Raw genomic sequence first — 14092 nt, forward strand, 5'->3', positions numbered from 1 at the left:
CAAGTATTAACTAGAAATTATGGTATAGTGCAGCAGTTTCCACAAGACCTATGCTTGAATACCTTGGTCAAATTAAGAGTAAGTACCTGAAGATGCAGATCACTGAAATTCTTGAGACTGAAGGCTTTATATGAATATGAACAAAAACTGTGTACTTTTATTTCCTGCAGCAATACATGCCAAATGCATCAAAACAAGCATGCGGGAAGTCTGTCAAACCAGCAGCCTGCTGGCCTTATGCAATGCACATCTCAGCAAACACACTCTTCTGTTCGGGTTTTTTTACTGTACCAAAAGCACTGGTCGTCTCTGGTGACTCTACCTCCTCTGCTGGCTTCTCAAGTGGTACCAGTGGTTTAGGATACCGGCATGCTACAATGAGTTTTCAAAAGCAAAACAGCAATCAGTCATTATTTAAAATCTTTTAATCAATACTGGAGCATCCACCAGCAAGAAAAAGATCCTTTATAAATATTAAGATTGGATTTCTGTGGGTTTTACACCAATTCCACTTGATTGTTTCCAGGGTTTTCTCTGCAAAAACGTATGACAAAGTTTCTGCATTTAAGCAGACTAGAACCTGCTTTAAGTTAAAGGAGAAGGTGAAATTTCAGAATATGGAAGCAAATCAAACCACCACAGCAAAAACAATATGAACTTCAGAAAACATTACCTTGCTGCAAGAGGTTCAAAGGCAGACAGATACAGCTGACATTTTCAGAGAGCAGTTTCAGAATTGTTTTACCATGAGTGACCATGCACGAATTTTCTTGTTTATGACATTAAACCTCATCCCCTAAATTACCTAGTAGTTTGGGTTCGAAGCAATTTAATGATCATCTAGCTCCAACACCATGGAACACCTTCCACTAGATCTGGTTGCTCAAAGCCCCATCCAACCTGGACTTGTAGGAAAGGGGCACTCACAGCTCCTCTAGACAACTTATGCCATTGTCTCACCAGTCTCATAGTAAAGAATTTCTTTCCAATAGCTAATCTAAACCTACCCTCCTCCACTTTAAAGCCATTCCCTCTTGACCTATGACTCTATGTCTTCATGAAAAGTCCTCTCCAGCGCACTTGTAAACCCTGCTAACATGCTGGAATGTACTGTAAGGCATCCCCAGAGCCTTCTCTTCTCCAGGCTGAATAGCCCAAACTTATTCAGCCTGGAGGAGACTGAGGGGAGACCTCACTGTAGTCTGCAGCTTCCTCACAAAGAGAAGCAGAGGAGCAGACACTGATCTTTTGTCTGTTACAGGGCCCAAGGGAAAGGCCTGAAGTTTTGTCAGGGAAGGTTGAGGTTCGATATTAGGAAAAGGTTCTACACCCAGAGGGTGGTTGGGCCCTCAAACAGGCTCCCCAGGGAAGTGGTCACAGCACCAAGCCTCACAGAGTTCAAGAAGTGTCTGGAAAATGCTCTCAGGCACATGGTGAGGTTCTTGGGGATGTCCAGTGCAAGCGCAGGACTTGGTTTCGATGAATCTTGTGGGTCCCTTTAAATTCAGGATATTCCATGATTCTGATTCATGGGGTTCAGATGTTAATGAAAAGGATCAGTAGAGCCTAAGTAGGACTTTTCCTTCTGCACTCTGTCTTCATGAGAGGGCTCCAAGACTCAGGGCAGGAGGTAGAGAGTATATTAAAAAAAAAGAAGTTTCAAAAGCAAGAAGTAGCACATCTTTGCATCTCAAACACAATATTCCTTTCACCACCTAGTATTTTTGAGTCAGCAGTGAGATTAGCAACAGTCCTGAGGTAGGCTGCAATAGTCTAAGAACACAAAGGGACTCACACAGGCTGGCAAGAGTTTGTTATTCTACCAGCTTGACAGGGCACTTCAAACTTGTGAATTAGACACTTGCCAGCAGTCTGCCAGAAAACCTTTTCTTAGAATAGCAATCAAACACTAGAGTTAAAAAAATTTATTGACCTAGGTCACAGCAAAGAAAACAGAAGTAGATGACATTGCTCCACCACACACAGCGTGACATTCACCTGGATATGCTGGGTCTGTAAAGGAGAGAGGAAGAGAGAACTGTCCCCACCAGGTGCCATGGTACCTGTCAAAGCACAACAGCATAAATAGTTCCTCTTCTCCCAGCTCAGTGGGATGAGGGCAGTCCTCACCACAAACCACACTTGCACCATGAAATCATCAATCTTCAAACAAGACAAGACTTCCAGAAGGATGGAATAACGCTTTGTTGTGTTAACACTGGACACCTTATTCATCATTCCAAGGTTCAAAAGGGAAAAAAAATACTTTAATGCAGAAGGAAAACTAAATCCAGATGAGAAGGATTTGCAGCTGTTTTCAGAAAGAACAGCTCAGTGATGTTTGGACTAAATTTTAAAATGGTAAGATACAGATTATAGTCTAACCCAGGACAGTTTTCAAAATATTTTCTGAGAACTATTCTATCAAGATTCAGTCTCACAGTCTTCCCCAGCTTCTACTATGCAAAACGCATCTACGAATTTAAACTCAGGCTTTTAGCTCTCAGCCATCACCTGCTCACAGATAGAGCTCTGTCTACTGAAGCACTAAAACAAACAACAGAATTTCAGTCAGTGTTTATTCATAAGCTACACTGCTTAACCAACTGCTAGCACCCAGCATCTGGAAGCTCCATAGACCTCCAGGTAAGACAGGTGACAAGGTGATGGCAGGAACATATTCACAAACCTCTCCCCACCTACAGTTTTCGTGACTACAGCACAAGCAGATGTTTTAAGTTTCAAAAATGCTTCAGAGACTCACCTAACTTACAGGTAACAGCTACAACTCACCTACCTGAGGACCGTCCTTCAGTGTAGCAGCCGCAGGAAAGGATGGGCTTCCCCACAGCCTCTGCCATTAGCGGAGGCCACAGATAGTGTGTCCTGTCATATTTCGTGCTAGGGCAATTAGTTGGTGGAACTGCATCCTTCTGGTGGTAGGCCTGGGAATGGGCTGAGGAACTTGCCCCATTTGGTTCTTGATGTGCCCAGGTCTCCCCATATTGCTGACAGCCTTCCCTAGCTGATATGGGGTCTGTTAGGGCACAGAAGAGGTAGTGAAGGAAGAAGGTCAAAACTTAACCCAATAAGGACTGTGTTAAGAAGGGTATGGACTAACACCTCCCTTTCCATAAAGAATTATGAAAAGATCACTGGCACAAAACAAGCTTAAGCACAGTGGCAAAATGCACAGGCATGTCATGATTTTTCAGACTGATTTTTCAGACTCAAACAGAACACAATTACTCAGGCAGTAAAGAAGAGAATTTGAAGGCTGCATTTGGATCACTTTCATTGGAAATCAACACAAAAGTACAAACAACAACCTCAGCTAAAGAATCAGCTGCTGGAAGCTACAGCATGCTGCCAATGAATGAGAAGATTGATAAGAAACCCAACATCCCTAAAACAGTTTTGTCTTGACTAAACTCATGAGTTGTAAAAATCAAAAGTGACACTAGTCGGTCGGAGAAAGTACTTTAAAAGCAAGTATCTCTCCCCTCATTTGCTACTCACTCACAAACCTATTCAGGTCATTGCTACACCATTTCAACAGCAGGAAAGAGCAATCATACAAAGTATTTTCTAAACATAATAAAGCATTTTAAGTACGGAATACAAACATGTAGCTCAGAAAAGTCTCCAATTTTCTTTCCAGTGCAGCCCTTCTATCCACCTTGTCTTCTCCTTGCACTCCACAGTGTTGAGAGTGATAATACCTACCTGACACCCCTTTGCCCTTCTTCACGCAAAATTTGAATTCTCTCAATATCAATCCTCTGCAGAAAACAGCTATGGGTAATTGTGGATACAAATATGCAGCTAGCAAGAATTTCTCTTGCTTCTTTCCAGTCCCGTGAGATATGTTTCTCTCTCACAAAGATATTTGCAGAGTTCTATAAACTATGAACATCTGCAACCCTGCAGAGCTTTGTTTATGGTACAGTAGAAAAGTATTTTGACAATGATGTTTTAGGATTTTAGCCAATCACCCCAAGGGGTGGCTGATCCTTTGACCAATTAGACTATGAAGAAAAAAAGTCTATTAAAGAGTTGTAAAATAATTAAATAAATCAATCTTGCTGCACAATTCCTGCCTGCTGGATCTCTCTTCTCCTCCCTATTACTGCGGGATACCGTGATAGGTTTTTTCTCAAATTTCTATTTAACACACTTACTAGAGGCCTTTTTCAGTTATGATTTTTCTTTTTTTGTAACACATGAAGAAACAGAATTTCTTATAGGTAAAAGCTGACCGCTGTTACCATGCTGCAGTCTGGTAAAAATATCACATGAACAGAACTAGCTAAAGGAAAAGGTTATCTACAAAAAAAGTCTTATCAAGCTACTAGGTCAGCAGATCAAGAATCTGACTCCAAGGATGAGGTCTGATGGCATTACAACACTTTATGCAGCCCTTACCTGTGAGACTACTAAGCCCACAAGTGAGATTTTGCTGAAATAATCTCTCCAGCAAGATTAATGATTACAGTTTCAGGCACAAGTGAACTGCAATTTCCAGCAGTGGAATAAATTTAAAACCAACTAATAATGTCCCATGCAGTAAAGTGTCTAAATTCAAACTAATGCTTTTGTTACTTTGCTTCTAAATCCCGAATCTTCAGAAAGTCACACTATTTTACACAATAGACTTTCATATTATAACTAGCAGCATTTGAGCAACAAGATATTAAATACAACCATCTGTTGATTTATATCTGTGTAAACGCTGAGACACTATACTGAAATTTTAAAGTCTCATTTTGATATCCACCACATGATTCTCCAGGCACACAGCTCCATTATGTTTAACCTGCCCAATAAGTGATGGGATAGAAACTCACACAAAAACCTCGTGGCAAGAACCCTTCAGAAGCTGAGAAGGATTTATGTGGGAAGAGTATTAGTTGTTAGTATTCAAAAGTTAGTGTCAACTTCCAGTTCAAAGCGTACTACCTTCTATGTTGTAAAACAAATACAACTGATTCACTGTCTGCAAAACAGAAGCACTGCTGCTCCTGAAATGAGGCGTATAAGTGCACTACTCTCACTCTGACTAGAAACACGAGAGTTTATATGCAAGTATGCTACAAACAAAACCAAAGAGACACCTGAAAGGGTTCTGTCTCTTCACAAAAGCAGCACTTCTACAGCTGACCCTCAAACTTGTTCTCTGCCCACCCAAAATTTTTCCAGACATCTACAGAGGAGCCACAAGGCACAGAAATGCCCTTTCCAAGGGCACGCTACTATCAAAGTCACAAAGAGGCCTAGATCAAATGCACACTGATCTCTTAAGCACCCGCTATCATCTTCGCTGCAATAGGGATTGTAAATTACAGCTGAGGATCAGAACTAGAAGTAAGGAGGTTGTAATTAAGAGGATTTGGTTTTGTCAGGTTTTGATTTGTTTAAGGAACAGTGTCAAGTTGGCAAGAACAGTTGGATCAGACGAGAAAAATGACTGTGAATTACTTTAATTAGCGTTGCACAGCCCTGTATTCAGAGATACATCTATAAACCTCCCCAACACATACACCTTCCCGAATGAGAACCAACCGGCAGCTCTCTGTGCAGGGAAGTGTAACTCATGAATGAGCTCCCAGAGCAGCAGCAGCCTGGCGTCTCTTAACAGGTCTGAAATCAATTTACTGCTGCCCTAGTGTCAGGAGGATTTTATGAGACACACTTTCCTACTCTCATTGGGAAAAATGGCCACCCGTGGCTGTCTGAAACACCCGGTGAGATGACAGACCCACCGAGGATTTGGCACACTGGGTCGATTTAAGTTCCGAAGGTGCTGCGGATGCTTCTGGAAACTACATTTCAGGTCGTGTGCCTCATTTACACCCGATTACGCGAACACACAGGGACGAGCACCTCTCGATACCTCGTCCTGCTAGAGTTTCCTACTCGCCCGAAGGAGTCGCTTGGGCGAGAGCGTGAGGACCCCCAAACTTCGGAGCCTCAGCCCCCGTTCCGGCCGGGCCCTCCCACCCCCAGCCGGGCTCGGGGCGGGTCGCGGCTCACCTTGGGCGATGGCGATGGACTCGAAGCGGTGGAGCTCCCGCAGCAGGCAGCTCCGCTCGGTGGAGTGCAGGCTGTAGATGAAGTCGCGGGCCCCCTGCGCCGTGTTCAGCGCCTCCATCGGCTCCTTCTTGGGGTGCGTGCCGAGCGCCCGCGACCCCCGCGGGAGGAGCAGCCCCTCGGCGCCGCCCCGCAGGCTGCCCAGGCGCCGACGGCAGCAGCACCGCGGGCCCCGCAGCGAGCCCAGGCAGGACGAAGGGACGGCGGCGGGGCCCCCCGGCCGCCCCAGCAGCAGCGCCGCCCGGCCGAGCCACGCCGACATGGAGCCGGGGAAGGGCGCGGCGCTCGGGCCGCCAGAACCGCCCGCGGCCGAGTCGCCCGGGCCGCGCTCCCGCGGCTGCTCCGCCGGTGGGGCCGGGCGGTCCGCGCCAGGCACCGCCCCGCCGAGCTCCCGCCAACAGCGGCGGCAGCGCCGCCCCGCCCCGGCCCCAGCCCAGCCCCGCTCCGCTCCGCTCCGCTCGGGGAGCCTCGGCTGCAGGGCGGGGCGCAGGGGCCTGAGGGGCGGCCCCGCGCAGGCGCCTGCCCGGCCTCTCTGAGGGGAGTGGGTCGGCAGCGCCCGGCGACTCCGAGCCTCGGCCCTGAGGAGCGCTGCTTCCCAAATCCTTCACGTTACACCCACTGTTATGGTGCCTGAGAGCCCACAGGGCTTCTCGCAGCGCCAGGTTCCAGCAGCTCAGCAGGGCAACAGAAATGAGGTTTTGCTTGTCTTTCCCGTTTTCCAGGCCCTTGCTTTACAGTATTTATTTTTACATATTTACAGTGGTGTTGCATCATCCAGTTTTAGGTTTAGTACACTTTGTTTGCATATAGCGTTTGTATTCTTTTTAATTAATTGGCAGGTATTCTACCCGGCACACCCGGAACAGTTAAAAAAAAAAAAAAACAAACCAAACCAAACACATTCAGGACAGAATTTATGTCTTGAGGGAACAGAGGATGCTTTAAAACCACGTTTGGTTTTAAACCTCACTTGGCTTCGCTGCTACAAATACCGTCCTTGTGGGATAATCCACAATTGTTCACTGTTTTGTGAAAACTGTATTCAAATTGTATTAGATACTGTAATTAGACTGCAAAGAACCTAAATAACCACAAGGGACTCACATATTTTATGCCTAGCTCATTTAATACTAAGGTAAGTGGCTTCAGAAGGTACTCAAAATTTGCTGCTATATCTCTAGCTCTTTAACACCAAAGGTAGCAGACCTATTGATGTCCATCCAGGTGGTTTCTTCAGCCAGGGGGATCTGCTGCCTTCTTGGAGGAAGGTAAACAGAAAGTTTAAACTTTGCATGAAAAAGCAGCATTTTCTTTCCAGTTCCACTGCTGCAGAGTTAACATATGGTATAAAGACAAAGACCTCATGGTAAACAGAGGTGCCTGACCTAGATTATGCATTCAAAATTATGAGTATTTACATATAGTACATGTACAGTAGAGAGGGAGCAGAAAGTGAGTGCAGAAATGCAGAAAGTAAGTCATAAAGGCCTGAATATATAATATTTTAATTCTCACCCTGTTAATGAAACAGCAGAGATAGAGGAGTATAGGCTACTATTTTCATTTAAATGCATTTTTTCCATGCATCTAATAGAGCCTGCCTCTGAGAGATTTTTTTCAATTCTGTCTCTCTGCATACTCCTGATCCAGAGCTACTAAGCTTTTGATGGTGTTCAGAACTGTGCTTATCTTCCCAATTGTTTTATTTAAAAAGTGGAATCTTCTGCTACTCTTGGGGGGAAATGTGGAAATCAGTAATAGTTTTCAGAGAACTGTAACAACAATGTTTTTAAATCTGTTCAAAAATGCTGTTAAAATTTTGGTAACCAGATCACTTTTACAATAAAAATGCATGCTTCCACATGGAAAGGCAGGACATGCAATGGGGCTACAAAACCCTGAAAAAAATGCCACATTAAAAATATGGAAAAACCAGACTTTCCAGAGGCCAGACCTTTGATACTTCAGTTTGACATATTTCTGATTGTGGTATATATTCTATTTGATTTTACATTCACACAGCTGGATTGCACCAGACTACAGAGACAGAGCAAAGGAGGAACACTGGTATCTGGCAAGAAAGGAGACTTTCTCTCTTTCCCACCACCATAGCCCATGTCTCGCTGTACAGATGTTACAAAAAGTGATTGCATCTGGAGTATCCTTGGGGTGTTTTGACAGAACTCAAAACATTGCAGGTCTTTTCAGACACTGAAGGACAATGAGCAGGAAGTTTCTAGCATAGCCTTTGGGTATTTGCTGTATAGGAATATTTGCTGTATAGAGAGGTACAAGGACATTATTTAAGTAGACAACATACAATACTGTTATGAAAATAAAAGTCATTACATGTCTGTCAAGATAGAGATCAGGGTTTAGCAGACAGTAACTTCTTCTGTGGCTATCAGCTGTGGTTTACACTTTCCAAGCCTTTAAACTGCATTGAACAAATTGGAATAAAAATGTCATTGGAGGGACTATTCTTCAAGGACAGGAAATTACCTAAATAATCGAATAGGTTTTTTCCATAATTTTTTGTTGGAGCTTTTATTTTGTGAAAAAGGGAAATTGGAACCATTGGCTGAACTGACACTTTAATTAATCAGACTATTTATTTAACTCTGTTCAGCAGGTGGTGTAGAATAACTTTCATTAGTCCCTGACACTCCAGTGGAGCTTGAGAACCTGCTGAAATTCATATTTCCCACAATGTTCTGAAAAATGCAGAAGTTTCACTGTATTTTCTTAGGCTTTTTGCTGATAGCCTAATTTTCTCCTAATATGATTTATCTTATGAGTGACCAAACTAATAGAGAATGCTTATACACAAACTGACAGAACTAGAAGGAAATTGTTAAAAATATTACACTGAAAGTTACGTAAGTTCAGCCTTAAAAGCTGGAAGAAAGTTTATGTAGAAATCAGCAGAAAAATGCCAACCTTCTTTAAGAGAATTTCTGCAAGGCCTTCTAGGGACTGCAGGCTGAGAGACAAATATTTTTGTGGATATTGGCAGGAAATACTTTGCAGCCCTCATCCTATATAAATAATGGGTGCACATGTAATAATTATATTCTTATGTGGTCGAGTAATAGAATATTGATGAAGGAACTTTCTATTAAGGATGATTTCTCTGCCCAGTGTAAAGGCAAGTATTGTTACCTAAGGTGAGACCAAGATTTAAAGGTTGATAATTGATAACATAAATTCAAACTATGCCCAGTTCGTGCTTTACCAGTTAAGTACTATATTTTTATATGAAGTACTATATTTTCACCTATGCAGGTCAAAATTTCTAGGAGAGTTGCAGATAAATAGCCCCAGAGAGGACAAGCTACTTTTATTTTGCCTCACATTTCTGAAGAAGAAGTGGCTCTTCTGGTCCTGCTAGCCCAGCTAGGGGCTGACCCTACAACCCTTTGTGTGCTGGCAGGTGGAGGAATCCAGAGTATGAAACACAAAAGCTCACTCAGAAAAGGAGCCCTGAAATATATTGACCACTTGCTAAAATTCAAAATTCTATCTACAATCTAAAATATGAATGTAAGACAAGATCAGGAAGTTAAATTACTATTATTTATTGCAATAGTGCAAAAAAATGAGTAAGAGCTTATCATTTAGGGATAAAAGAAGAATTTACAGTAATCTTAGAATAGTAATCATAGAATCATAGGATCACAGAATATCTTGGGTTGAAGGGACCTGAAAGACATCTTATTCCAACTCCTCTGCCTTGGGCAGGGATGTCATTCACTAGACCAGGTTGCTCAAGGCTCCATCCAACTTGGCGTTGAACACTTCCAGGGATGGGGCATCCATAATTTTTCTGGGCAACCTGTGCCAGTTCCTCACCACCCTCTGAGTAAAGAACTTCTTCCTGACATCTAATCTAAATCTGTCCTCTTTTAAAAATTTAAAACCATTGCCCCTTTTACTATCCTGATCTGTCTGTGTAAAAAGTTGCTCTCCCAGCTTAAGAACTTGTAGGAGATCAAGTGCAACCAGAGGATCTTTCTGACCATCACCAATTCCCTCCTTGTAGAGCTGTGTACAATCATATGCATTATTATATTGATAAACACTTAAAATTTTTGGCTTAGACTCTACTGGCTTTGTTGGGGACAGTTAAAGTTCTTCACAGTAGCTAGTATGGGGAATTGTGTGGGGATTATTTGGCTCTGTTTGGGATTTGTACTGAAAACAGTGTTGATGACACAGGGATGTTTTAGTTACTGCTGAACAGTGCTTACACAGTGTCAAGGCCTTTTCTGCTTCTCATCTTGCTCATGTAAATTATTCCATGCTTTTAACATTCAGGAAGCAGAAGGCACAATGTGAGGTTTGAACAAATCTGAAGATCATGGTAGGCAATCACTGAAGTAAGGTCCCCCTGGAACACTGTGCCTGAAAGGGATAGTAAGTGTTTTTGAATTATAAATATGGGGTTATCAAATACAAGATGTGATACATATTCTGTCTTTCAGGGTAAATGCTTTTAGAATATTGTATCCAGCTACAGACTGGATACCAGACTATCCAGACTATCCAGTCTAAGATAAATTGCACATAGTTCAAAAAAAATGTTGGGAAAATTATTAAAGATTTGGGAAAATGCTGGTTGAGACTTCAAAGATAATTTATTCACTTTATTAACTGGAAGTTTGTGAGTTTAACATAAACGTAGTATCTAAGACACTTTATAAAACAACACTTTATAAAACAACATTTTCAGCACACAATAAAATTATACAGTACAGTCACAGCCATCAGTGTATATTGATGTATGGCAAATCTTGAAGCCAAAACTCGACAGAATTAGACTTTTATTTTAGCAGTGAAAATAATAACAACTGGAACAACTTTCTGAAGGTTAATTTTCTAAAAGATGGGATCTGCTTCATATAATAATTAATTGAAGTCTTATCTTAGTCAAGCTCTTAGTTCTGCTTAGACAAGCTCTTAGTTCTTTTTTTTACTTTGAAGAGCCAAATATAGGTGTTTACTGTAATTCCTCCCACAATTATAATATATGGTTCACAACATTTCTTCAAATTAGTCCTGGAGCTTTTCACACTAAACATGATAGAAAATTTTGCCCTTTGTTCTCCAGTATTGGTGTTCTACTTGGAAAAGATAAAGATCAGTACATTTTTTGAGATCAAAAAAATGATTCTGTTGGTAAATTGGGTAAGGTGAGAGCACTGAACTGTTTCATTTAGTGAACTGCATTAAAATGTGGCAGGAGGAATGTATGAAAGAAGAGAAATATTCCAAAAGAGGGTAGGGAATGTCAGAGGAAAGCAGCATATATAGCTTACATTTATTGGGCCAACTTAGCTGCTTTCTATTTTATCTCTCCCAAAAAAGGACTAGGTGGTCCAAAATTTTCTCTGGTAATTTCTGCTGTACAGAGGGTCTCCCACATCAGTGTAATGCTGTGACTGTCATCAGGGGGTGCTTAAGCATATTTCCAGTGTGTAAGATTGATTTTTGGGTCTATAAAAATGCTGAGCAGGGAGTGGGGTGGCTGATGTTCTGTGAGGAATGAGCAGCTCCTGCCCAGCTCTGGAGTCAGCTGAACACGTGGATGTTGTAAAGCACCTTTGCCCAGCACCTGCTTCTAGCTGCTAAGCCTTAGGGTGGTGTATCATGCCAAGGATATTGTACCATTGCCTTTCTTTGAAACATGAAAGAAAGACAAAGGTCTCAAAGGCTTACAACAAGCTGGGTTAGGGCCTTGGAGACACCCACCACTTTGTGGTGTAAAACGGCTGAGATGACCTATAGCGATCGCATCTTCATAATGTTTCGCTGTGTCTGAGGCTGCTGTTCCCTGACGCTTTATCAAACATCACCGCTACCATTATCCACATTGCCCCTTGATCCTGTTTACTTCTATTGAGCAAAGCTAATTAGTCACAAGAGATGAGAGTTAAGTACCACCGAAAGGGCAGCCCAAGCTGTTGTTCAGCCTGTTTACACATTCAGTGAAAGAGGTCATGAACAAAAGCTTTCTTACATCCCGCCAGAGGTTTTCAGGCAGTTTGACTTCACAGATTTCTCTGTTTTCCTTGTTTTTCCTTTTCATCAGTCTCTTACTTTCTTTTGCTCTCTCACTTTCTACTCTAGAAGTCTTCCACCCACACTACCCTGTTAACTCAGCCTGGCTGTGCCCAATCTGTTACTTTAGAAGGACCCATGGCTGCTTTTTGGAGGCTTTCTCCAGCCCAGTTGCTACTTGCTTGTCCCCTCTTTTTCCAGAAGTAACCATGACAGCTTGTGTTGAAGTCCTCAGTGCAATTTTCAATCTCTGTTCACTATTTTCTTCGTTATTAAGTTGCTGTTTGAAGCAAATACAATTATACACCATGATAATGTGATGGCCCCTCTCAATAATTGTAAAATTTCATAGCGTAAACTCTTTTTTGAAAATTTCATTTAAAAAATCACATGGTGAGTTCTATGAGTAAAAATTAGGATGCCAATCAATTAACTGATTCTATCACATAGTTTTAAAGAAGGAAAGAAACAGGTGTGAGGTGCCAAAAAATCCAACGTCTTACTGTAAAATTATTTATATCCTCATTGTCTGGAAGCTTGAGAGTCATCACAGCAGTGAATGAACTCTTTTCTGAACAAGGTCACATGTGTATATACCCTCCAGTTAAAAAAATTACCAATACTCGAATAGAATCCACATTTAGAAGTTTCCTGTTGAATAGCTGCTGTGCGAATTTAACTGCTGGATTAATTCATTCTTAGAGTGGCAATGAATATTTAATTCCTATCTGTTTCAGTGAGATCATCAAAAGTTCTATTGCATACAAGATTTATTTAATTGTTTATAGAGGACATATAAATCTATTTAAAATAGAGAGATGTATGATCACAGAAAGATGAAAAGAGGAGCATAAACAGATGGTGTGTAAGATCATGATGATAGTTTGCACTAATATTTCATTCAGCAATGGAAAGAAAAAGCTATAGGCAGTTCATAATAACTACAGAGATATAATCATCTCCAAATGTGCAAGTGACTGTCAGATGCTAAATCCACCATTAAATCAAATGGTGTTTTTAACATGTTATATGTCATGGTGGTTTTGTTTTTAATTATCCACTTAATTTCTGTGGGGATTAATAAAGATAAAATTTTTCAAAGTCTTGATTCCTCTTGCCTTTAGCAAAAAGAAAATAACTTCTAGGGATAAGAGTTGCAAGGTAGAGAACTTTTATAGTAACTGGCCACTCACAGCAAAGAATTGTAATATGCATGTTATGCCTGCATGACTGACTCCTGTGCAGGTAAATAATGATGAGTTACTCTGGCTAGCAGTTTCTAGTATTGTATTCAACCTAATATTGAAGTGGATATGAGAGGAGGCAAAGAGTTTGTTCGTAAAGAAAAACTTATTCACCCCCAGAAAACCAGATGCAAATGTAAAATAAATCGGTAACAACCAAAAGCCACTGGTTTGCAGTGTCTCAGGCAGTACAACACCCTGAGCTCCTTCCTGAACAAGAGCATTTTGTGTCAAACTGGAAACAATCTTAATTGTCAGGGGCTGCTGGCTGGGTACAAGGCACAGCCTGATGTGCTGCTTCACTGTCACTGAGGGTTCACTGCTGGCAATCCCTGAAGGTGCTTGCTGTACCAGGTGGGTGAATAGAGCTGTAGCACACGGAGAGAAGTCTTGCCTTGGCACTAAATTCCAAATGACCCAGTGAAGTTGACATCCAGCTGTTACAGGTAAGGAATGACTATTGCATGTAGGTTATAATATTAGCATGTATGCTGCAAAAGTTAGTATCTGTGATGGTTTAGTACTTTAGATGATAATTGTAACAAATTTTAGTATATTAAAAAAAAAAAAAAAAAGAAGAAGAACCTGGTCATTCCCAAATTTTGGATACAGAGCCTTATCCAGGACACCTTGACAAGCAGCTGACAGAAGGAATTCTCCTAATCTCACAGGCAGGGGCAGAAAACTGTCCATATTCA

The 14092-nt window shown here is 41.7% G+C and overlaps 1 protein-coding gene across 3 annotated transcripts in view; it reads right to left on the reverse strand.

Annotated features, from left to right (window-relative positions):
• Positions 1-6413, reverse strand: part of TMEM65 (transmembrane protein 65) — a 28035-nt gene extending 21622 nt beyond the window's left edge. Inside the window, exons 1-2 of one of the 3 annotated variants that reach the window (XM_032132842.1) lie at positions 6034-6413; positions 2798-3037 (exon numbers count right to left, since the gene is read on the reverse strand). In XM_032132842.1, the coding sequence (XP_031988733.1) occupies positions 2798-3037; positions 6034-6352 (559 nt within the window). In that variant the 5' untranslated portion in view covers positions 6353-6413. Of the gene's footprint in view, positions 1-291; positions 373-2797; positions 3038-6033 lie in introns of all 3 variants that reach the window. The other 2 variants (XM_032132852.1, XM_032132860.1) reach the window with 2 other exon arrangements.
• Positions 6414-14092: the final 7679 nt, after the last annotated feature.

Source organism: Corvus moneduloides, chromosome 1, assembly GCF_009650955.1.
Source record: "Corvus moneduloides isolate bCorMon1 chromosome 1, bCorMon1.pri, whole genome shotgun sequence".
Taxonomy (NCBI): Eukaryota; Metazoa; Chordata; class Aves; order Passeriformes; family Corvidae; genus Corvus; species Corvus moneduloides.